Source organism: Pantherophis guttatus, chromosome 18 (assembly GCF_059756535.1).
Source record: "Pantherophis guttatus breed Tessera chromosome 18, ASM5975653v1, whole genome shotgun sequence".
In the NCBI taxonomy this organism is placed as follows: Eukaryota; Metazoa; Chordata; class Lepidosauria; order Squamata; family Colubridae; genus Pantherophis; species Pantherophis guttatus.
In genome coordinates, this window is record NC_142080.1 from 11,763,175 (window position 1) to 11,785,955 (window position 22,781).

General features: G+C 44.6%; 1 protein-coding gene across 5 annotated transcripts in view; it reads right to left on the reverse strand.

Annotated features, from left to right (window-relative positions):
• LOC148111580 (maestro heat-like repeat family member 5) overlaps window positions 1-21,583 on the reverse strand; it is a 36,573-nt gene extending 14,990 nt beyond the window's left edge. For 2 of the 5 annotated variants that reach the window (XR_015730356.1, XM_087880765.1), the window contains exons 1-10: window positions 8,435-8,622; window positions 7,539-7,959; window positions 6,684-6,820; window positions 5,080-5,175; window positions 3,920-4,036; window positions 2,965-3,087; window positions 2,283-2,432; window positions 1,546-1,665; window positions 906-985; window positions 252-387 (exon numbers count right to left, since the gene is read on the reverse strand). Coding sequence is in view for 4 of the 5 variants with exons in the window: in XM_087880765.1 (XP_087736891.1) it covers window positions 252-387; window positions 906-985; window positions 1,546-1,665; window positions 2,283-2,432; window positions 2,965-3,087; window positions 3,920-4,036; window positions 5,080-5,175; window positions 6,684-6,820; window positions 7,539-7,920 (1,341 nt within the window). In the remaining variant the exon portion in view is untranslated. Of the gene's footprint in view, window positions 1-251; window positions 388-905; window positions 986-1,545; window positions 1,666-2,282; window positions 2,433-2,964; window positions 3,088-3,919; window positions 4,037-5,079; window positions 5,176-6,683; window positions 6,821-7,538; window positions 7,960-8,434; window positions 8,623-15,675; window positions 15,852-19,248 lie in introns of those variants that run through there. The other 3 variants (XM_087880768.1, XM_087880766.1, XM_087880767.1) reach the window with 3 other exon arrangements.
• Window positions 21,584-22,781: the final 1,198 nt, after the last annotated feature.

Consider the following 22,781-nt stretch of genomic DNA (forward strand, 5'->3'; position numbering starts at 1 on the left):
GCAACGCCCAACAATCCTGAGCCAGCCACGGACTTCTGGGAGTTGAAGTCCACCCTTCTGCAATCAACGGAGTGGCCCGTCTTGCAGGGCTGGTTTTTCTTCCAGAGTTGGAGGAAATGCTTTCTCGGCTGAACACGAGGAACAAAAGGACATTGGGCTCGATGGATGGATCCAGAGTTTTGGAGGAGATTTTGAATCATGCTTATTTCCAGGTGGATCTCAGATGGCTTGGCTCCATCTGGACTGCTCACCTGAGTTTGAGCTGGTTGTCCTGGGCCGTTCACGTTCAGTTTTGTCACCAGGTAAGCCGGCAAGGAAAACACCTTCTGGATGCTTTTTCTCACCACTTTAGACCTCATCTCGGAGTTCAAGGGGGGCTTCATACGGCTGATGAAAGACGAGAAAAGAGGAGGAGGGTGAGAAGATCATAGACTCATTAGGCTAAAAGGGACCTCGGAGGTCTTCTACTCCAACCCTTGCTTGATGGTCCTTAAACCATCCCAGTCATATGGTTGTCCCCTCTTTTCTTGAAAACCTCGAGGGATGGAGCACCCCCAACTTCTGGAGGCAAACTGTTCCACTGATGGATTGTTCTCGGTGTCAGGAAATTTCTCCTGGATCTCTCTTTGATAAGCTTCCATACATCGCTTCTCATCATGCTCTCAGCTACTTTGGAGGGGAAGTTGACCCCCTCCTCTCTCTGGGAGCCCCTCAAATATCAGAACTCCCCTCATCATCCTGGTTGCTCTTCCCTGCACTCTTTCTAGAGTCTCAACATCTTTTTTATATTGTGGTGACCAAAACAGGATGCAGGATTTCTCTCTCTCTCCCTCCCTCCTTCCTCTCTCTCTCTCTCTCTCTCTCTGTCTCTCTCTCTCTCTCTCTGTCTCTTGGCAGGTACATACCTCATGCAGGTGATGGTGATGATCGCTTGATGGAGATTTTCGATGGACAAGGGTCTCGCGGGCTCATCTTCAATGACTTCCTGAAAAGAGAAGGAAACCCATCTAAGAAAGAACCTGAGATATGGCCACCCTCCAGCTGGCCCTCTTCCCAGCCCTACGCTTTTTCTGGTTGACACAGGAAGTCCCCAGCTTACAACTGGTCACTTAGCCACCATTTAAAGTTTTGAGGGATCTCTTCAGGACTACTTATGACCCAGATGCCAAGTTCCGAGAGGCGCCCCTTCCTCAGCGATCCTGTGACCCCATTTCGGTCACTTGGCCACCAGCTTGCATTGATGGCAGTTTGCAGTGTCCCGTGACCATGATTTAAGTCAGGGGTGGGTAACTGTGGCCTCTTGATGACCTATATAAAATTGGGAAGCCAGATTCCCTTAACAGCCGTGCGATTAACTGAACGAAAATGATTCGGCTAACAACGGTGGCAAGACAGGTCGTACAATGGGCAGAATTCCCTTAACAAATGTCCCACTTAGCAACAAAACCTTTCAGGCTCCATTGATTGGCATTCAATTCGGTTCAAATTCACTTCCAAAAAGAAAGACGCCCAGGAGCACCTGCCTCCCCCCCTCTCCCCACTTACAACGATGTTTGTGACCAGTTCCTGTTTCTGGGGCAAATCGAGGTCTTGCCTCCTGCTGTTGGCAACAGCTTTGGTGATCATGATGATGGACCTCATGAAGGCTTTCTTCAGCCCTTCGTCCTGGAAAACCCCAGTGGGAATGAAAAGAAACCAGAAGGAAGAGGATGTATTTATTTACTGAAACCTTTACGTAGCCGATTGTCTTTGGTTGAACTCTGGGGGCCCCCAATCAAAACATCACTGGACACTCTGGGTTCTAGTCCCACTTTAGGATGAAAGGCAGCTGAGAGACTTTGCGCCCATCACCAGGAGATGGTGAGTTCTAGTTCCTCCTTAGGGAAAAAGGCCAACTGTCTTTGGGCCAATCACCAGGAGACTGTGAGTTCAAGTCCCGCCCTAGGCACGAGAGCCAGCTAGGTGAGTTGGGGCCAGTCTCAATCCAAAACACGTCACAGAGTTGTTGTGTGGAAAGGAAGAAAGAGTGTAATGCAGGAGCGCTGCCTTGAGGATAATAAATGCAACAAGACCATAGATTCTCCTCCTCCTCCTCCTCCTCCTCCTCCTCCTCCTCCTCCTCCTCCTCCTCCTCCTCCTCCTCCTCCTCCTCCTCTCCCACAACATGCTAGTTGGGTCATGAAATGTCTTTAAGAAATCAAACAAGCTAAGGACTCCGGATTATAATTGTTCTTGTGATTAAACTCAGCATTAAGAGAAGTAGAGGGTGGAAACCTGCCTACCTTTTTCATGCTGGAATACTGATAGAGTATTTCTGAGACAATGTTGTCCAGGAAAGGCATCATGTCCTCTACTTGCGCTCCCAGGACTGCCTGGCCATAGCAGAGTATTAATGTGGTCCGAATCCATCTCTCGGAGAGAGTCTGTGAGTCCTGTCAGTCCAAAGACGAGGGGGTCAAACTCTTTCCCAAAGCACCAGAAGACAAGACAAGAAGCAATGGATGGAAACTGATGGAGCTTCTTAGTCATCCAGGTCACGGTTGCCCCAAAGGGGCTTTTTCAAAGGCAACTGGACTTTGTTTTTCCTTGAAGAGGTTTCGCTTCTCATCCCAGAAGCTTCTTCAGGTCTGACTTGGGTCAAAAGAGAAGAAGCTTTTTGGATGAGAAGCGAAATGTCTTCAGGAAAAAACCAAGCCCAAGCCTTTGGAAAAAGCACCTTTGGGTCTACTCGAGGTGTTTGTTGGGGCAGCTCCTAATCTTCTCTAGCCTTATAAAATAGTTCTCCGGGAGATGGAGATGGAGAATTTCAGCACCACCTACATCTACGAGATCTATGACCAATCTGAGGAGACCAGACAGCCTGGAGCCTAAGTCCTTCTAAGCACATTGGACTCTCCTTCCCAGAATCCCCCAGCCTCCTTCTGCACTGAGTTTCAGACCTTGCAACCCCATCCCTGGTCTTACCTCAATGGGGGCTTCTACTGCAAACGGTCCTTTTGTCTGCCTGAACTGGCCAGCCTCCTCCAGGGCCACCAGAATCTCAGGCAGGTGGCAAAAGGATGCCATTCGAATGGATTCCGAGATTCCCTAGGCAAAGCGATGTTTGTGAATTAGGACATTTATTGATTTATAGGTTCGATTTATATGCCGCCCTTCTCCGGAGACTCAGGGCGGCTTACAATGCGTTAAGCAATAGCCTTCATACTTTTGTATAGACCTGCTTAGTATGTCTTTCCCCCCCCCCAAAGCGGTGTTTTTTTTAATACAAAGTCAGCTTATTGCCCCCACAATCCGGGTCCTCATTTTACCTACCTCGGAAGGATGGAAGGTTGAGTCAACCTTGAGCCTGGTGAGATTCGAACTCACAGTAATTGCCGGCAGCTGGCAGCTAAGTGCTACTTAACAGCACTTTAGTCCGCTGCACCACCAAGGCTCTTATTTGCACCTAACCCTTTGTCTTTACCTTCCGCTTTCTCCTCCCCTTCTCCACCTCCTGCTCCTCCTCCTCTCTGCAAACCCCAGGCCCTTCTAGCACTGATGAAATTACCTAGCTGGGTAATGAAATGTCTGCAACAAAACAACCAAGCACAGAGAGCACCAAGGACCCCACAGTCCTCCTCCTCCTCCTCCTCTCTGTAACCCCCATTCTCTTCTAGCACTGATGATGTTACCTAGCTGGGTAATAAAACATCTACAGGAAAACAACCAAGTTAAGAGAGCACCAAGGACCCCACAATTCTCCTCCTCCTCCTCCTCCTCCCTTCACCTCTATTCTGCAAAACCTGTTCTCTTCTAGCACTGATGAGGTGACCTAGTTGGGTCACTAAACGTCTGCAAGAAAACATCCAAGCTCAGAGAGCCCCAAGGACCCCACAAAGATGGAGGTCTCAGCCCCCGCAGGCATCCCACTGCCACTCACCTCTCGGTCTGTTTCTTCCTGGAGTGAAAAACTTAGAAGGCTTTGGAGCTGTTCCGTCACCAGGTCCTTCTGTGTTGAGTTTCGCAGTTTAACGCCATAATATTTGTAGAGGCTAATCTGAAGGTGGGAAAAAGAGTCCGTGAGTCCTAGGGAGCTCCACCAAACGGCCAGGAAAAGGAAATATAGGAGAAATTAGGATCAGAAAAGGACTCCGTGTGGTCAAGCACACGGAAACTGGTCCTGGGTGACCTGATCGGGGAGATGGGCAGCATACGAATCTAATAAGTCAATAATTGCCATTTTGACTTTCTTCTTCTTCTTGAAAAGCTACTTTAACCCCCCTCCCCCATCCCCATAGGTGCCCTTTGCTGATTCTCTGTTTGGCCGTCCTGAGATCCTTTATGGTTTCTGTGGAGATCTGGCAGCTTCATCTTTTTACATGCATTAGCTCTCCGTGGTGGATTGGGACAACTTGCCATGGCCCTCTTGGCTTGGCCAACTAACCATGGCCAACTAGCCATGGCCTACTTGCCATGGCCAACTCACCAGGGAACAAGAGTTACACTAATAGCAGGGTTCCAATACCTCAAGGGTTGCCAAAAAGAGGAGGGGGTCAGCCTATTCTCCAAAGCACCCTAAGGCAAGACAAGAAACAATGGATGGAAACTTATCAAGGAGAGAACCAATCTAGAACCAAGGAGAAACTTCCAAACAGTCAGAACAATTAACCAGTGGAACAGTTTGCCTCCAGAAGTTGTGGGTGTTGCATCACTGGAAGCTTTTAAGAAGAGATTGGACAACCGTTTGCCTGAAATGGGAAAGGGTTTCCTCCTTCAGTAGGGGGTTGGACTAGAAGACCTCCAAGGCCCCCTTCCAAGTCTGTAGTTCTATTATTCATTGTCTGTCTAATATCGAGGAAATGGTGGAACAGAAGCGTCAAAGAAAGGAGGCCTCAAAGGAGGGACAAATGAAACATAAACGACAAATGTTAAAATGATTTTTAACATTATTGGAGAGAACGGAATGGTTGAATTAACCCGCGGTGAGTCTGCTGTGGCTCGTGGGCAGCCACGGTGAGTTGGCCATGGCAAGCTGTCCTCTTCTGATGTTGCATCTAAGATAACTGCGGCCCTAAAAGTGTAAAACCTCCGCATATTTACCTTGTCTTTAGACAAGACCTGGGACGTGCTTTGCTTCTGGTCGATGGGCGGCAATGCGCTTGTTTTCCTCCTGGGCAGTTTGTGGTCTGAAGGAATCTGCTTTGCCAACAACAACAAGAACAACAAAAAAGAAGTTGTGAGAAAGTGAAGGAGCAGAGGAAGGAACAGCTTTCTGTGTGTTTCCAAGGGGAGGATTGGTTTCCCTTCTGCGTCCGGATGCATATTATAAGTAATTTGACTTTTCTAGCTGGGACAGACACGAAGCACGTAACAAGGACCATCCGGATTGTATCAGCTGGAGCTGAGGCAGCTTTTGAGATGAACGGTTGGAAAATCTCTGCCACAAATTGTGAGAACTTGATTTATCACCATTTATTGTTGTGGCCCTCCAGCAGCCGAATCAGAGGAGGAGGAGGAGGAGGACGAGGAGGAGGAGGAGGAGGAGGAGGAGGAGGAGGAGGAGGAGGAGGAGGAGGAGGAGGAGGAGGAGGAGGAGGACGAGGACGAGGACGAGGAGGAGGAGGCGGCGTGGGAGTCAGGGCCAGCATCAAGGCAACCTGAGAGCTCCGACGGGGAAGAGGGAATGGGGCTGGCAGAGAGAGAGACAGAGGAGGAGCCTGGGCCATCCGTCAGCCCTCAGATGGTGAGTCAACAGACCGCAGGTCTGGAGGTGGATGAGGAAGAGGAGGAACATCTGGGTCCAGTGCCTGACGCGCGGATACACAGAAGGCAGAGGAGAGGAGAGCAGTGGAAATCTATGGGCCGGTCCTTGGGACAGACGAGCCACCACTGCTAGCAAAGCCCCTCCCTAGCTCTGGGGATAAAAGGCAGGGGGCGGAGATGAATAGATGTGGCAGACAACGATTCTTCTCCCTGCCGGATGGACTTGTTAGCCTGTGGTGAGAGAGAAACTTTTTGTCGGGGCTGCTGGCTCTCCTCATAAAGGAATCTTTGAGTTCACTTCAGAGGGTTTGTCGTGTTTGGGTCAGAACATTTATTTACTGACTGTTCGAAGTTATAAAGGATAGTTTACAACTGAAAAAAATGGACTGTTTCTCACACTCAGGACCATTTCGCATTTCCGTGGCATGCAGAGAGCTTCTGGTCCCTGTTGTTGCTGCCCAGCATTCAGTGCCAGACAGTGCAACAGGGCGGATGGTTGTCTTGTAGGTCTTAGATTTAAGATGGGTGGCCATTCGTCTGTCCAGTAACACACTGGTGAGTTCTCGCCAACGTATCCAGGCTGCATTCTCCTTTGCTCTCACCTCGCCATTGATGTCACCATTGACATTGGAGGTGGGATCCCAGATACCAAAAAATGTCCACCTTCTTTAGGTTTTCTCCATTGATTTGAAGCATTCCAGGGGTGGTGACAGTCCCTAAGTATCCTGTCTTGATGTTGAGGTGGAGTCCAAAATGGTTGAGGCAATCATTCCATGGTCGTTCCATGATCCTTCCAGCAAGGACCCCCTAGTTCAGCAAATTCTCCATAACTACATTTGTCTACTTTTGGGATAAATGATCTCCACCGAGGCAGCCCTGGCTTCTGGACCCTCTCCACGATGGACCTCAGGGCCCACCGCGACACAAACCCAGCTGCTTACCTGGAAAGGACGAAGATGGTCCAAGATGGTCTCTAATATTTCTCTCTCGTCCATGAGATCCAAGATTTCTTTGACGGGTCTGCCTTTTAATGGCTTCCTGCTCTCCCATAAATTTTTGAAAGACTCGTCAGAGAGTTCTGAGAAGAAGAGACAGACAGAGATTGATGGGCAATTCGACAGGACAAGCCTTCTCAAAGCAGAGAGAGACAAGGAGTGCGTAGTGGATCACCAGGCTGAGCCTGAGGGAGGGGTCAAACGTGTCATAAGTCTCGAGGCCCTGATCTTCCTGTCCTTAGACAACCATCTTATATATGGAATTGGAATTTTTTATTGCTTTGAAATTTCATGATGTTGTAATCTTATAATTTAGATCTAGCCTTTGAAAAAGGCTAAGAGGGAGGGGTCTTTCCTCACCTCTGAGGGTAAGATGTTCCCTAATACAGTGGCAGCAGTAGAGAAGACCCTCTTCCTAGGCCCCACAGTCGAAACTCTTTGACTGATGGAGTCTGCACCATAACGTCCCTACCTGATGAAGGACGATTGCAGGATTTGGATTTGGGTAGTTAGGAAAAGGAAGGAAGGGTGTACTAGTGACATGAGAGCAGTCTTCCAGTATTTGAGGGGCTGGCACACAGAGGAGGGGGTCAACTTATTTTCCAAAGCACTAGAAGGTAGGAAGAGAAACTTATTGCTTAATGCAATTGGTCTCTGGAGAAGGAAGACCTCTAAGGTCCCTTCTGGCTCTGTCCTGATGGATTGATTGATGGAGGGATGGATGGATTGATTGTGTGGGGTGGGCTGATGTGATAGGACAAGGCTGGTTCCATAGGTAGCCCAGCCCTGTAGCATCTATACCTGGATATGAGGGAAGGATGGTGTCTTGAGAGCTTTTTCTCCCCGGAGCCCTTTCCCTCTCGGGCCTCCTTGGCAAGGAAGGGGGCTCTTTGAGGCCAGGCTTCATTTCCCCCTGAGAAGCCCTCAGAGGGGTCCTGCGCACCAATTCTGGCAGCACCAGTGCTGGAGGCTGCACCTTCTTGCTCATGTCCACTGGAGCTGGGGAACCCTTTACAAGAAGGGGCAAGACCTGCGTGGTTCTTTGAGTGGCCGAAGAAGTGGACGGGTGGGAGCCAGAGAAGTGACTGTTCCACTGCCATGGGTCATTATTCGTAATTTGTGGATGGGACTCCTTGCTGTCCTCCTTCTTCAAGAAGGGCAACTTTTTTAGCATGTGGTCCATCCTCTCGTGAAGAGGGAGTTCTTGAACTGGATGGAGATCCTGTCAATAAAGGAGAAGTTTTGTAACTCCAGGTTGAAAGGAGGGGTCCTTGGTGCTCCTATCTATCTATCTATCTATCTATCTATCTATCTATCTATCATCTATCTATCTATCTATCTATCTATCTATCTATCTATCATCTATCATCTATCATCTATCATCTATCATCTATCTATCTATCTATCTATCTATCTATCTATCTATCTATCTATCTATCTAGTTGTCTATCTATCTATCTCTATTTATCACATGTTCTTCCTGGGTCAAGAAGCTCAGACTGCCCAAGGAGCTGCTGATCTACAGAGGAATTTGGGAGTCTCTCCTTTGTACCTCTACAACTGTCTGGTTTGGCACAGCAACCAAACTAAAAGTCCCCTAAAGAGAGAAGACGGCAAGGAAATTACAGGCAGCAGAGAGAAAGCAGAGTTGCTTAACTCGTTCTTTGCATGCAAAAAGAAACTATAGCCCAACCTACCAACAACGTAACTGTGAAAGACAGACTAGAAATAAAAGTTGAAAGGCTTCAGCGAGGTATTTGACAAAGTAGAACACTCCCCTCCGCTCTGCTCTGCTCTACTCTGCTCAACACAACTCAACTGAACTCAACTATCCTCTACTCTCCTCAACTCTCCACAGCTCCCCTCTCATCCCTTCTGCCTTTATATCTCTGCCCCAGGGGCTGTGACATCACCGCATTATGTTCTCATGGGGGACAGCTGGTGTCATGACCCAAGGGGCCTCTTACTCCCCAAGATAATAGGGATGGGATATGGAGGGTCCCCTGGATAACCCCCTTGATAACATTAGCGACATTATGGGGAGCAAAGCTAGGGGTCACTATGGAATGACCCACTGTGATGGTGTCCCTCAACGTGCTAGATCTCAAAAGAACCTAACCAAGATTAAGGCTGATCAACTTTGTTCTTTGATTGGCTAAGTCTGCCACTGAGCATAGGACTAAAACATTCCAAATTAGTAAGGGAGTAAGGCAAGGTTGCCCCCTATCCCCATTATTGTTTATTTTGGCCTTAGAAGTTCTTTTACGGAAAATTAGAATTAATGAGGAGATAAAAGGACTGAAGATCAGGAAGGAAATTTACAAGACGCAAGCATTTGCAGACGATGTAGCCTTAATCCTTGAAGACCCCATAGAATCAGGACCAAAAGTGCTAGAGGAATTAAGTAAATATGGAGAGGTGGCAGGCTTCACATTGAACAAAACCAAAACCAAAGTATTGATTAAGAATACAACTGAGAGCCAGAAAAACAAGTATTAGGACTACAGGTTGCCAAAAAAATTAAATACCTAGGAATTTGGATTACATCAAGATGTTCGACCTTAAAAGACGACAATTATACTCCCCTAATTAGGAAGATGAAACAAGACCTTGACAGATGGAAGAAAATAAGATGATCACTTTTGGGCAAGATAGCCACAATTAAGATGAATATTCTCCCCAGAATACTATTTTTATTCCAAAACATACCGGTAAATTTAGAGAAAAAGTTTTTTTTAGAATTAGACAAAATCATCAGAGAATTTATATGGGAGGGGAAAAAACCGAGGTTTTCTATTAAAATTTTAAGGGGCAAAAGAGATATAGGTGGATTTGGACTCCCCGATTGGGAAATATATTACAGGGCAGCTAAGCTAGTCTGGATAAGAGATTGGATCACCCTGGAAAATGAGAGGATTCTTACCCTAGAAGGCCACGATTTGCAAAAAGGGTGGCATGCCCACATTTGGGATGTAGAGAAGAAAAGGAAGACATATTTCCATAGACATAAAATTAGAGACTCATTGATACAAACATGGACCCCGATTAGGCAAAGATATTACAAAAAAATTCCAAGTTGGCTCTCAACGATGGAGGCCCTGATCCACCCCAATAGATGGGGGATGGAGAAAATGGGCTGATACAAAGATATCTTAGACGAAGGAGGGAATCTTAAATCAAATGATACTTTACGAGAGCAAGGAATAACTTTAGATTGGTGGACCTATTCACAAATAAAATCTAGATATCACAAAGACAAAGAACAATACGGTTTAGAACTTGGATCAAATGGATTGGATAAAGTCCTGATGGGAACAAATAAAAAGATTCTGGCCAAACTATACAACTATTTATTAGGTGATGACAAGTCCGAAGATATCACAAAGAATCAAATAAATGCATGGGAGAAAAATATAGGGCGTGATATAAATTTTGGGGAATGGGAGGAGGCATGGAATAGGAATCTTAAATTGACTACAGCGGCGACATACAAGGAAAACCATTATAAAATGCTACATAGATGGTATTTAGTCCCGGCCAGACTAGCAAAGATATACCCTAATATACATCCTAATTGTTGGAAATGTGGCCACGGTCAAGGCACCTTCTTTCACATGTGGTGGACATGCCCGGAAGCGAAAGGATATTGGAACAAGATCAGGAGATGGTTATATGAAATAATTGGCGAAGATATTGAATTAACACCAGAGATATTTCTCCTGGGAATAGTAAAGAAGCCATATGGAAAGGAAAAGATACATTTAATGATCCACATAATTACAGCCGCCAGATTGGCATACGCACAGTACTGGAAAGAGAAAACCCAACCACCAGAAGAGCTCACAATTAGGAAAATATTGGAGTGCGCAGAGATGACTAAATTAACTCATGAATTAAACGATGATGAGAAGTCAGTTTATTATATTGTGTGGGAAAGGTGGTACAAGTGGATGCATGATAAAATGAAAGAAAGACCTAAAGGTGTGTTAAATAACGGTAAAAAGTGATTTGAAATATCACCAAGTATTATTTATGTATATAGTTAAAACACTGCACATCTGATACTAACTGTAAATGTCAGTACACTTATGTTTTTTTTTCTTTTTTGTAAAAAATCTCAATAAAGTTTCTCAAAAAAACCACAAAAAACATTAGCGACATTATGGGGAGCAAAGCTAGGGGTCACTATGGAATGACCCACTGTGATGGTGTCCCTCAACGTGCTAGATCTCAAAAGAACCTAACCAAGATTAAGGCTGATCAACTTTGTTCTTTGATTGGCTAAGTCTGCCACTGAGCATAGGACTAAAACATTCCAAATTAGTAAGGGAGTAAGGCAAGGTTGCCCCCTATCCCCATTATTGTTTATTTTGGCCTTAGAAGTTCTTTTACGGAAAATTAGAATTAATGAGGAAATAAAAGGACTGAAGATCAGGAAGGAAATTTACAAGACGCAAGCATTTGCAGACGATGTAGCCTTAATCCTTGAAGACCCCATAGAATCAGGACCAAAAGTGCTAGAGGAATTAAGTAAATATGGAGAGGTGGCAGGCTTCACATTGAACAAAACCAAAACCAAAGTATTGATTAAGAATACAACTGAGAGCCAGAAAAACAAGTATTAGGACTACAGGTTGCCAAAAAAATTAAATACCTAGGAATTTGGATTACATCAAGATGTTCGACCTTAAAAGACGACAATTATACTCCCCTAATTAGGAAGATGAAACAAGACCTTGACAGATGGAAGAAAATAAGATGATCACTTTTGGGCAAGATAGCCACAATTAAGATGAATATTCTCCCCAGAATACTATTTTTATTCCAAAACATACCGGTAAATTTAGAGAAAAAGTTTTTTTTAGAATTAGACAAAATCATCAGAGAATTTATATGGGAGGGGAAAAAACCGAGGTTTTCTATTAAAATTTTAAGGGGCAAAAGAGATATAGGTGGATTTGGACTCCCCGATTGGGAAATATATTACAGGGCAGCTAAGCTAGTCTGGATAAGAGATTGGATCACCCTGGAAAATGAGAGGATTCTTACCCTAGAAGGCCACGATTTGCAAAAAGGGTGGCATGCCCACATTTGGGATGTAGAGAAGAAAAGGAAGACATATTTCCATAGACATAAAATTAGAGACTCATTGATACAAACATGGACCCCGATTAGGCAAAGATATTACAAAAAAATTCCAAGTTGGTTCTCAACGATGGAGGCCCTGATCCACCCCAATAGATGGGGGATGGAGAAAATGGGCTGGTACAAAGATATCTTAGACGAAGGAGGGAATCTTAAATCAAATGATACTTTACGAGAGCAAGGAATAACTTTAGATTGGTGGACCTATTCACAAATAAAATCTAGATATCACAAAGACAAAGAACAATACGGTTTAGAACTTGGATCAAATGGATTGGATAAAGTCCTGATGGGAACAAATAAAAAGATTCTGGCCAAACTATACAACTATTTATTAGGTGATGACAAGTCCGAAGATATCACAAAGAATCAAATAAATGCATGGGAGAAAAATATAGGGCGTGATATAAATTTTGGGGAATGGAAGGAGGCATGGAATAGGAATCTTAAATTGACTACAGCGGCGACATACAAGGAAAACCATTATAAAATGCTACATAGATGGTATTTAGTCCCGGCCAGACTAGCAAAGATATACCCTAATATACATCCTAATTGTTGGAAATGTGGCCACGGTCAAGGCACCTTCTTTCACATGTGGTGGACATGCCCGGAAGCGAAAGGATATTGGAACAAGATCAGGAGATGGTTATATGAAATAATTGGCGAAGATATTGAATTAACACCAGAGATATTTCTCCTGGGAATAGTAAAGAAGCCATATGGAAAGGAAAAGATACATTTAATGATCCACATAATTACAGCCGCCAGATTGGCATACGCACAGTACTGGAAAGAGAAAACCCAACCACCAGAAGAGCTCACAATTAGGAAAATATTGGAGTGCGCAGAGATGACTAAATTAACTCATGAATTAAACGATGATGAGAAGTCAGTTTATTATATTGTGTGGGAAAGGTGGTACAAGTGGATGCATGATAAAATGAAAGAAAGACCTAAAGGTGTGTTAAATAACGGTAAAAAGTGATTTGAAATATCACCAAGTATTATTTATGTATATAGTTAAAACACTGCACATCTGATACTAACTGTAAATGTCAGTACACTTATGTTTTTTTTTCTTTTTTGTAAAAAATCTCAATAAAGTTTCTCAAAAAAACCACAAAAAACATTAGCGACATTATGGGGAGCAAAGCTAGGGGTCACTATGGAATGACCCAGTGTGATGGTGTCCCTCAACGTGCTAGATCTCAAAAGAACCTAACCAAGATTAAGGCTGATCAGCTTTGTTCTTTGATTGGCTAAGTCTGCTACCGAGCTTGGTTTTTTAATTTTTCTTATTATGAGATATGAGATATATGAGATATGATATACTGGTGTAGGGTTTCCTGCATGGGCAGGGGGTTGGATTAGGAGACCTCCAAGGTTCCTTCCAACTCTCTAATTCTATTCTATTCTATTCTATTCTATTCTATTCTATTCTATTCTATTCTATTCTATTCTATTCTATTCTATTCTATTCTATTCTATTCTATTCTTATGGAGTCCTTGGCTTACAACCGTTCTTTTAGTGCTGGTTCAAATTACAACAGCACTGAACAAAGTATTTTTCACACTTATGACCATTCTGGCATCTCCACGGTCATATGATCAGAATTTGGACCTTTGGCAAGTGACTCACATTTATGACAGTCGCCGTGTCCCAGGAGTCACGTGATCCCCTTTTGCAGCCTTCTGACAAGCAAAGCCAAGGGGGAAACCGGATTCACTTAACAACCATGTTACTAATTTAGGAATTGCAGTGATTCACTTAACAACTGGCAACAAAAATGTTGGGCTCAGTTGTGGTCGTAAATCGAGGACTACTTGTATATATGATTTTTTGGGGGGGTCCAGTTTCTGCACTGCCCATCATCGCTGAAGTGTTGTAGTAGTTTTGGTAAAACTCTCCAACGATACAAAAGCTGCAGTTGAAAGCAAAGTTTTTTTTAAAAAAAGCCAAACAGGTTTGTTTTTTTAAAAAAGGCAAAAGGGACAATTGCAGAGTTGAAAGGAGAGGAAGCTCCTTCGGCCCCCAACCCCTCCCCCCCATGGCTTGCAGGGCCCCCCTGGGCCCCCAGACAGCTGGCAGAGTTGAGTCTTCATGCTCTTGGGGAAGGTCAGGAGGTTGGGGGCCTGCCTCGTCTCTGGGGCTGGGCTACCTAGACGTACAGCCACAATTCAGCTCAAGAGGCTTGGCAACTGGCATGTACTTATGACGGTTGCAGTGTCCCGAGGTCCCATGACCCCCTTTTCTGACTTTCTGACCAGCAAAGATGATGGGGATGTGAGGGATCTCACAAAGATCGATGGTTCGTTGAGGCCACTTCCAAGAAAAGGCAGCACGCAAGGATGCAATCACGTTGAATCTTTATTTAGAAGTAAAGTAGAGTAAAAGGAGGCATCCATGCCTGGATTGAGCCCCTGGTTCAGTCCTGTAGGAAGTTAGAACAAGAGCCAAAGAGCAGCCCCTGTGCAGGGATTCTTAGAGGGGCCCCTGGCCTCTCCCTTACCAAAGTGTGAGGGGGCCGGAGGGCCATTAACTCTCCCCAATGGGGCTGCAGGGGCCGGAGCCCTTTGGCCCACCAGTGGGATCAAAGGTGCCTCTTTGCTCCCATCTGGTGGCCTTTTAAGAAACTGCCATGGCTGGCACAAAACACCTAACAATTCCCCTTCTTGCCAGCCAATGACAGGTGCCAGTGAGTATGAGTGAGGGGGTGAGCAGGCGTCATAGACATGCAGATGCATCGTTTACAGGAGCAAACACAAACGCTTACACAGAAGGTTGTGTCGGTCAATGGGCACAGGTTTTGTGAACAGATCAGCTAACTGGTCGGTTGTATTACAATGTTTGATGTGTACAAACCCCATTCTGGCAAGCTACCTGACATTCTTGTAGCGGATGTCTATGTGGCGTGACCTAGAGCCCACCGTGTACGCCCCCGAGATTCCAATTGCGGCCGTGTTATCTTCTTGAATTTGGATGGGCAGAGTAGGAGGTGCCCAGATGCTCGTTACCAGAGCATTGAACCAAATCAAGTCGTTTGTTGTGCCCGATAGGCTGGCATATTCTGCCTCGGCCGTGGAGCAAGAATCAAATTTTTGCTGCCTAACATGCCAATGGATAGGACAGCCATTTAGCAGTATGAGGAAACCAGAGGTGCTCCGTCTACTCTTGGTGTCACCAGCCCAGTCTGCGTCCGAGTAAGCGGAGAGCTGGGCCGGCTTCCCCTTCTCTGGTTCCAGCATAAAGAGGGCATCGGCCGTGCCCCTGAGGTACCTAAGTACCCTCTTGACAGCATTCCAGTGGAATTCCTTTGGGTTTTCCACATGCCTGGACAATAGATTTACAGCTAAAGCGATGTCAGGCCTGCTCCAATTGCTAATGTATAGCAAGGAGCCAATCACAGATCTATAAAATTTATTATCTGTGAACTCAGGGCTGTCCTTGTCATTATGGCCATAGTAGTCACTTTGCATGGGGCTATGCGTTGAGTTAGACTCCGCCATTTTGCATTTGGCCAACAACTCCTCAATCTTTTTTGGGGGGGGGATAATGCAAATCCCTTTTTAGTGGCCAAGATATGTACACCCAGGTACCTGTCAACCCGCCCCAAGGACTTCAGGGTAAACTTTTCCCCCAGAGCCTTGGCAAATTCGTCACACCTTTCCCTTCTGGCTCTGTCCTGATGGATGGATTGATGGATGGATGGATGGATTGATTGTGTGGGGTGGGCTGATGTGATAGGACAAGGCTGGTTCCATAGGTAGCCCAGCCCAGTAGCATCTATACCTGGATATGAGGGAAGGACGGCGTCTGGTGAGCGTTTTCTCCCCGGAGCCCTTTCCCTCTCGGGCCTCCTTGGCAAGGGAGGGGGCTCTTTCAGGCCAGGCTCCATCTCCCCCTGAGAAGCCTTCAGAGGGGTCCTGGCAGATGTCCTGCGCACCAAATCAGTATTGTTTCATTCACTGCAACAAAAAATTACATCAACAGAAAATTATAGCAGAGATTGATATTTTTATTTACATGCTCTGGATTTGCATTATTATTATAGCTTGGTCTGACATTGGGTTTTTAGTCCTATTAATTGAGCTGTCCTGTATCCCCACCCCCACCCCCACCTCCAAATAAGAGACATTGTTTATAAAATGACAAAAAATGAACCCATGTTTTATAAAGGCAAAGAAATAATTACGCTAAAGCAAGTACCTAAGAGAATAAGAGAACTAAGAAAAGAATATTGGTTCCTAGCCACATTATTAAATAAACGGCATATACCATTTAGATGGATAATACCGGAAGGAATGGTGGTGTTGTGGCAAGGGAAAAAAATAAAAGTGGATTCACAGCACAGAGCACAGAACCTGCATGACCAAATGATGGGCATAGAAGGAGCAAATAGTAACAGGGAGGAACCGGAACGGAGGACTTAAAGGACACAAAAACAGGAAGAGCGAGAAAAACTACTAGAGGAAGGAGATAAAGAGGAAGAAGGGGAACCTCAAGAGGAAGAAGGAGTGAAAAGAAGAGCTAAGAGAAAGGACAGGAAGTAATAGGAAATATCGCATAGTAGAACCACAAAGGAATGGAACAAAATTTTAAAATCTTATCATTAAATGTAAATGCTCTCAATTCTCTGGCTAAACGACATCAAATTTTTAGAAAAGTGATAAAACAAAAAATGGATATTGTGTGCCTTCAAGAGGTACACATAAGAAAACAAGATGAAAAATACTTATTACGTAAAAAATGAGGGGAATCATTTGTAACACTAGCGGAAGAAAAGAAAAGAGGAATAGTGGTGTACATTAAAGAAGGAATAGAGTGTAAATTGAGATATGCAGATTCAGTAGGAAGAATATTGATGATAGAAGTAAAATTTAAATATAAAAGTATGTTATTGGTGGTTATCTATGCGCCGAACAGTGGACAATTAGAATTTTACAAAAAAAAGTACATCAAAAGATAATAGAAGAAAAAATAGGGAATATATGTTTGATCGGCGATTTCAACGCAATTGTAGATGTAAAAAGGATTATAGCAGTGATCAGAGTAATAAAAAAAAGAAAAATGTACTGCCTAGAACTTTTATGGATTTAATACAAGAAGTGAATTTAATAGATGGTTGCAGATTTTATAATTCCGAGGTAAAGAAATTCACATATTATTCTAACCCCCATAAGTCCTGGTCCAGAATAGACATGGTTTGGGTAACCAAGATACTTATGCAAGAAATAGAAACAAATGTAAAATTTATGCAAGCACAAAATTTAAGAGAAAATTTTTATATAAAGTTTTACAGATGGCGTTTAGATCCTAAAAAGTTGGCTTGTATGTATCCGAATTTGCAATCTAAGTGTTGGAGATGTGATTGTGATTATCATATATGGTGGACTTGTAAAAAAGTTAAAGCATTTTGGATTAAAATATGGTGGATTATCCAAAATATTCTTAAAAAGAAGATAAAGTTTACCCCACAATTGTTTTTCTTGGGTATAATTGTATGGTTATAGAGACTAAATGGATTTTAAATTTAATAACTGCAGCTAGACTTTTGGTGGCGCAATACTGGAAGAAGGAAGAATTGCCTACTATTGAAGAGTGGACATTAAAAGTGGCAAATTTGGCAGAAATGGTGAAAATTTCAGCATATTTGAAAGATCACTCACAAGAAAAATATATATTGGAATGGAGAAGATGGATTGATTATATTCAAAACAAATATCGGACTAAAAAGTATCAAATAGCTTATGAATGAATAGAAAAGTTAAGAGTATGTATATTTAGTTAAGTAAAAGGCGAGTTAAAGTGTTGAGGGGGGGATAGGAATCTGTAGTTAGTTAGCTTAGCTTAGCTTGTTTTACCTGTATTTTGTTCTGGGAAGTCCGGGGGGGGTAGAGGGGGGGAAGGAAGGGGCGGGGAAGGGGAAATATTTGAAAAAAAAAATTCTTGTTTGTAAAACTTTTCAATAAAAGAAAACAATTAAAACCCATCCACACCATTCATGGCCAGATCTCACCAAATCGCAACAAAAATGTGGTGGAAGAGTCCTTTGACGTGAGTGTTTCTAGTAGGTATCCCAATCATGTCAGGAAGTTCCTGGCCTCCTTCCTTTGCCCAGGATGATGTTGTTAGGCTTGCCAAAAGTAGGTCGTTAGGAAAGAAAGACCCTCCACTCCGTTTTATTTATTTATTTATTTATTTTATTAAATTTCTATACCGCCCTTCTCCCGAAGGACTCAGGGCGGTGAACAGCCAGAAGATAAAATACAGAGATACAAAATTTAAAATAGATTAAAACGAATTAAATAATTTGGCTGAATTTTAAAATACCCCATAATTAAACAGATTAAAATTTGTATTTAAAATTTAAATTTAAAAGAGGAGAAGATTTAGGCCAGGCCAGCTTGATGAAATAAAAACATTTTAAGCGCGCGACGGAAGGTGCGCAGATCCGGGATCCTCCCGGACACTTGGTTGAAGTGTCACTTGGTTGAAGTGATAGGTTTTTAAAAGAGGAATTAGTGGTTGCAGCAAAAGCAGGCTAGAACTAAAGCTCCTGGTCAAAAATTTGCAAAATTCTCCCCTTCTCACCATCCCATCCACCGACCCCGACCGGTCCGTCTTCAACCAATGGTGTGCCGAGGAGGTGTTTGGGGAACCGCTCAGATGTTTGGTGCCTCTTGGTGAAGTTTGCATTCTTTTCTCAGGCTTTGTGGACTTGAAGACTGGAACAGGCTGGTTCTCACACCTGTGGTTTCTTTGAAGCCTGTTACACGCCCTCCCTGTAGGCCAACTCTACCCTGTCCGTGACAATTGCCTCCATCCTCTCCCCTAACAATTGGTGGCAGGATGCCAGTGAAGTGCCAAGTTGAAGATTGCAGTTCTGACATTCTGCCCTCTTTTTCAGAGATGTTAGTCCTGCAAAAACGCTTCAAACGTTTTTCTTTCATCAAGCTGGCCTGGCCTAAATCTTCTCCCCTTTTAAATATAAATTTTAAATACAAATTTTAATCTGTTTAAATTATGGGGTATTTTAAATTCAGCCAAATTATTTAATTCGTTTTTAATCTATTTTAAATTTTTGTATCTCTGTGTTTTATCTTCTGGCTGTTCACCGCTCTGAGTCCTTCGGGAGAAGGGCGGTATAGAAATTTAATAAAATAAATAAATAAGGAAACACAAATGGGAGGGGAGATAAAGACAAATACGAATGGAGAGTTAACTGATGTTCAATGAGGTTTCAGGGCTTTGAAGACTGGCATAGGCTGGTTCTGTTATGTATAAATGCCCACCATTCACCATCCCAGGTATGATAAGGGTTCACTCTACATCCACCTAGATCCTCCCCTGAACCCTCCTTACCTTAGCTCCGCCTCCCAGGTACTTAAGACATGGTCCAGGCATCCAGGGGCCATTTCCAGCTAAATACCTGTAATAGGAACATTGATCAATAAAGAGAATTGGTTCACTGCATCCTGTGTTTGGAGTTATTGGGTAAGATCCTAGAAATCAGTCACAGGTTGGTAGCAGAGGACGGTTTACCCGCAACTCACAGAGATGGCAGAATCAAGAACCCAGACAGAGGCAGAGAAAAGAATGGCCACCAGAGCCTACATCAAACAGATGAAAGAACTGCAGGCTCTCGAAGGTGCCACAGCAAGGACCACCACAACTGAAGGTGATGGAGACTACAACCCGAGTCCACAACTCAGGGACGAAGGGCCAAGAGAAGAAACCTACTACTGCGAAAGGGCAGAGCCACCAAGCAACGAAGAATTCCGATCCACCATCCTGGGGATGATGGAAGCGACTGCCAGCAAAGAGGAGCTCATTGCGAAACTCCAAAGCCTACTCGAAAGCAATGGAGCAGCGATGAGCACCCAGCAACAGAGAGAAGAAATCCTCAGCCCGGCAAGAGGAAGGTATCCCCAAGCTGAAGCTCCGGACGTAGAGGATTTCATTTCCGCGCCATGCTCTCGGTGGCCATCTTGGAATGGCCAACAGCCAATGGGAAGCCGAGATTCAAATCGAATGGCGGGAAACAGCGAGAACCCCAACTTCGCTGGGGAAGACCCCCAAAACAGCACCCAAGCAAGATCACAAGCCTGCAGGGGCTCACCCATCGAGCCCGAAGCAGACGAAACGATCGAAAACCTGGCTGCAGCACTCGGCTCAGCACTCAAGTCCCCAGGAGCCAGGAAGAAACAAACCGACGCTCAGCACCCCCAAAAGAGCAGCAGGGTAGCCACCGGAACTCTTGCAGCACGCCAGCAGACACCACGTGGGACAACGCACCCCAAAAACTACACCCAAGACCCAGCCGCCTGCAGGACTGAATACCTGCAGGATTCGCACTCGCCACCCGCCGCACCAACTTCCCTAGGCCGCGGAATGAGGAGAAGAAACAATGACTCACCAACCACGCGGCCTCCACCAGGCTTCCTGGCCCATCCGGAGGTCCTCCAACGTCGCCCAGGATCCACTGCCTGTCAGCCTCAGTTTTGCCTGCTTCAGCTGCCATAAGAAACCGCACTACCAATTACAGACTTGCTAAAAAGGAAAGGGGAAGTAGAGCCCAAACCCTCGAAACCACTAGAATGGACTATGGATTGTCAAGCCGCTTTTGAAAAATTGAAACAGCTGTTTGCGGCTGAACCAATGCTCAAACACCCCGACATGGAACAACCTTTTGTAGTACAAGCTGACGCCAGTGACGTAGCTGTAGGAGCAATACTCTTGCAAAAGAATGAGAACGGGATATTACAACCCTGTGCTTACACGTCCCGTAAACTATCAGAAACGGAAAGGAGATGGGCCATATGGGAGAAAGAGGCGTTTGCAGTTAGATGGGCGCTGTTAACATGGAGACAATTTTTAGAAGGGGCGAAACACCCTTTCGAAGTGTGGACTGATCACAAGAATTTAGAGGCATTAAAAACACCACACAAACTATCACCAAAACAGGCTCGTTGGGCCCAACATTTCAATCGTTTCAATTTCACCCTACGTTATCTTCCTGGTGGAAAGAACTTCATGGCGGACGCACTTTCCAGATTGCCGCAGTATAACAGCATCAAGAAGGAGGTGGTTCAACCTATGATCCCCTCGACACAATTGGCAACACCTGTCACTACCAGAGCGCAGGGAAAACCTGAACCAGAACTCTTGGGCGATTTACTCGAAAAATTGCGAGAAGCGCTAAAAACTGACGAGTGGTTTAAGAACCACTCGAATGAATGCACACTTTGTGACGGACTAGCTTGGGTTGGATCGAAATTGTATGTTCCGACCACATTAAGAACAACCGTATTGAAATATGCTCATGATGCCAAGGCCGTGGGACACTTTGCGTTTGTCAAGACTCTACATCTTGTTAAGAGACAATTTTGGTGGCCTGCACTTAAAAAGGACATAGAGGCATATGTGGCTAGCTGTCCAGTATGTGCCTCGGCTAAAAGACCTCCAGGAAAACCCCCTGGATTACTGCAAGGTGTGGCCAGACCGAATGCCCCATGGAAGGAAATATCTATGGATTTTATTGTGGACTTACCAGAGAGTGAAGGCTGCACTGTCATTTGGGTAGTAACTGATTTGTTTTCCAAACAAGTACATTTCATCCGTTGCTCAAAGATCCCTTCAGCAAAAACCCTTGCAAAACTGTTTATTCGGCAGATTTACCGGCTACATGGATCTCCAAGGGGTGTGCAATTTACTTCCAGTTTCTGGACAGAGTTTTTGAAGTTGATAGGCTCCGCCCAGGGGCTGAGTTCCAGTCACCACCCTCAGACAAATGGGGCCTATGAAAGAACCAATGGGGTTCTAGAACAATACCTGAGGTGTTACGTAAATTACCAGCAAGACAATTGGGTAGACTTGTTGCCATTTGCAGAGGTGGCATATAATAATTCCGTACACAGTAGCAACGGATTCACTCCTTTTAAGGTCGCTTCGGGCCAGGATTTCGTACCCATTCCCGAGCTACCACAAGATGATCCCCAGAATCCCTCTTTGATGGATTGGATTGAACAATTAAAGAGCACATGGGCAGTGACTCGGAAGGCATTAGATGAGGCACACCGGGCCCATAAGGCGCAAGCCGATAAGAAAAGGTCCCCAGCTCACATTTATAAAGTGGGTGATAAAGTTTATTTATCTACTAAATATTTACAGACTACCCAGAAGTCGAAAAAACTGGCCCTAAGTATGTAGGACCATTTCGTGTGATTAGACTGATTAATCAAGTAACAGTTGAATTGGAATTGCCAAAACCTTTGAGACGTATACATCCTGTATTTCATGTTAGTTTATTAAAACCTGAACACTCGTCTCCCCTGAGGGCTGATCAAAGCACCCCTCCAATTCCCATTCTCATAGAGGGGGAGCAACATTTTGAAGTTAAGGAAATCTTGGACTCTAGGAAACACCATGGTAAAGTCCAATATCTGATAGCCTGGAAACATTTCCCTTTGTCTCAGGCTGAATGGGTGAATAAACGGGATGTCCGAGCTCCCAAGAAAATACAGCAATTCTATACCAAATACCCAGATAAACCATAATTATTGTATATATTCTGTTTCTCTCTTTTTTCCCTTTCTCTTATTTAGGAATAACTTCTCTTCTGCAAGAGGGGCCGAATGTCAGCCTCAGCTTTGCCTGCTTCAGCTGCCATAAGAAACGGGGGGAGGGACTAGTAAAGGGGGCGAAGGGGGGGAAGGTGCAGGAGGTGTTTTTTCCATTGTAGGACGTGTCTTCCCAAGAAACGAAAGTGAATCTCCAAAGGGGCCGGCTGACCAACTGCCCTACATTCCTGATGAATGACGTTGCCAGACGTGATGCCACCTGACCTTTGGGAGACCTTTGGATTGGATGATGGTCAATGGACATGGGGGGGGGAG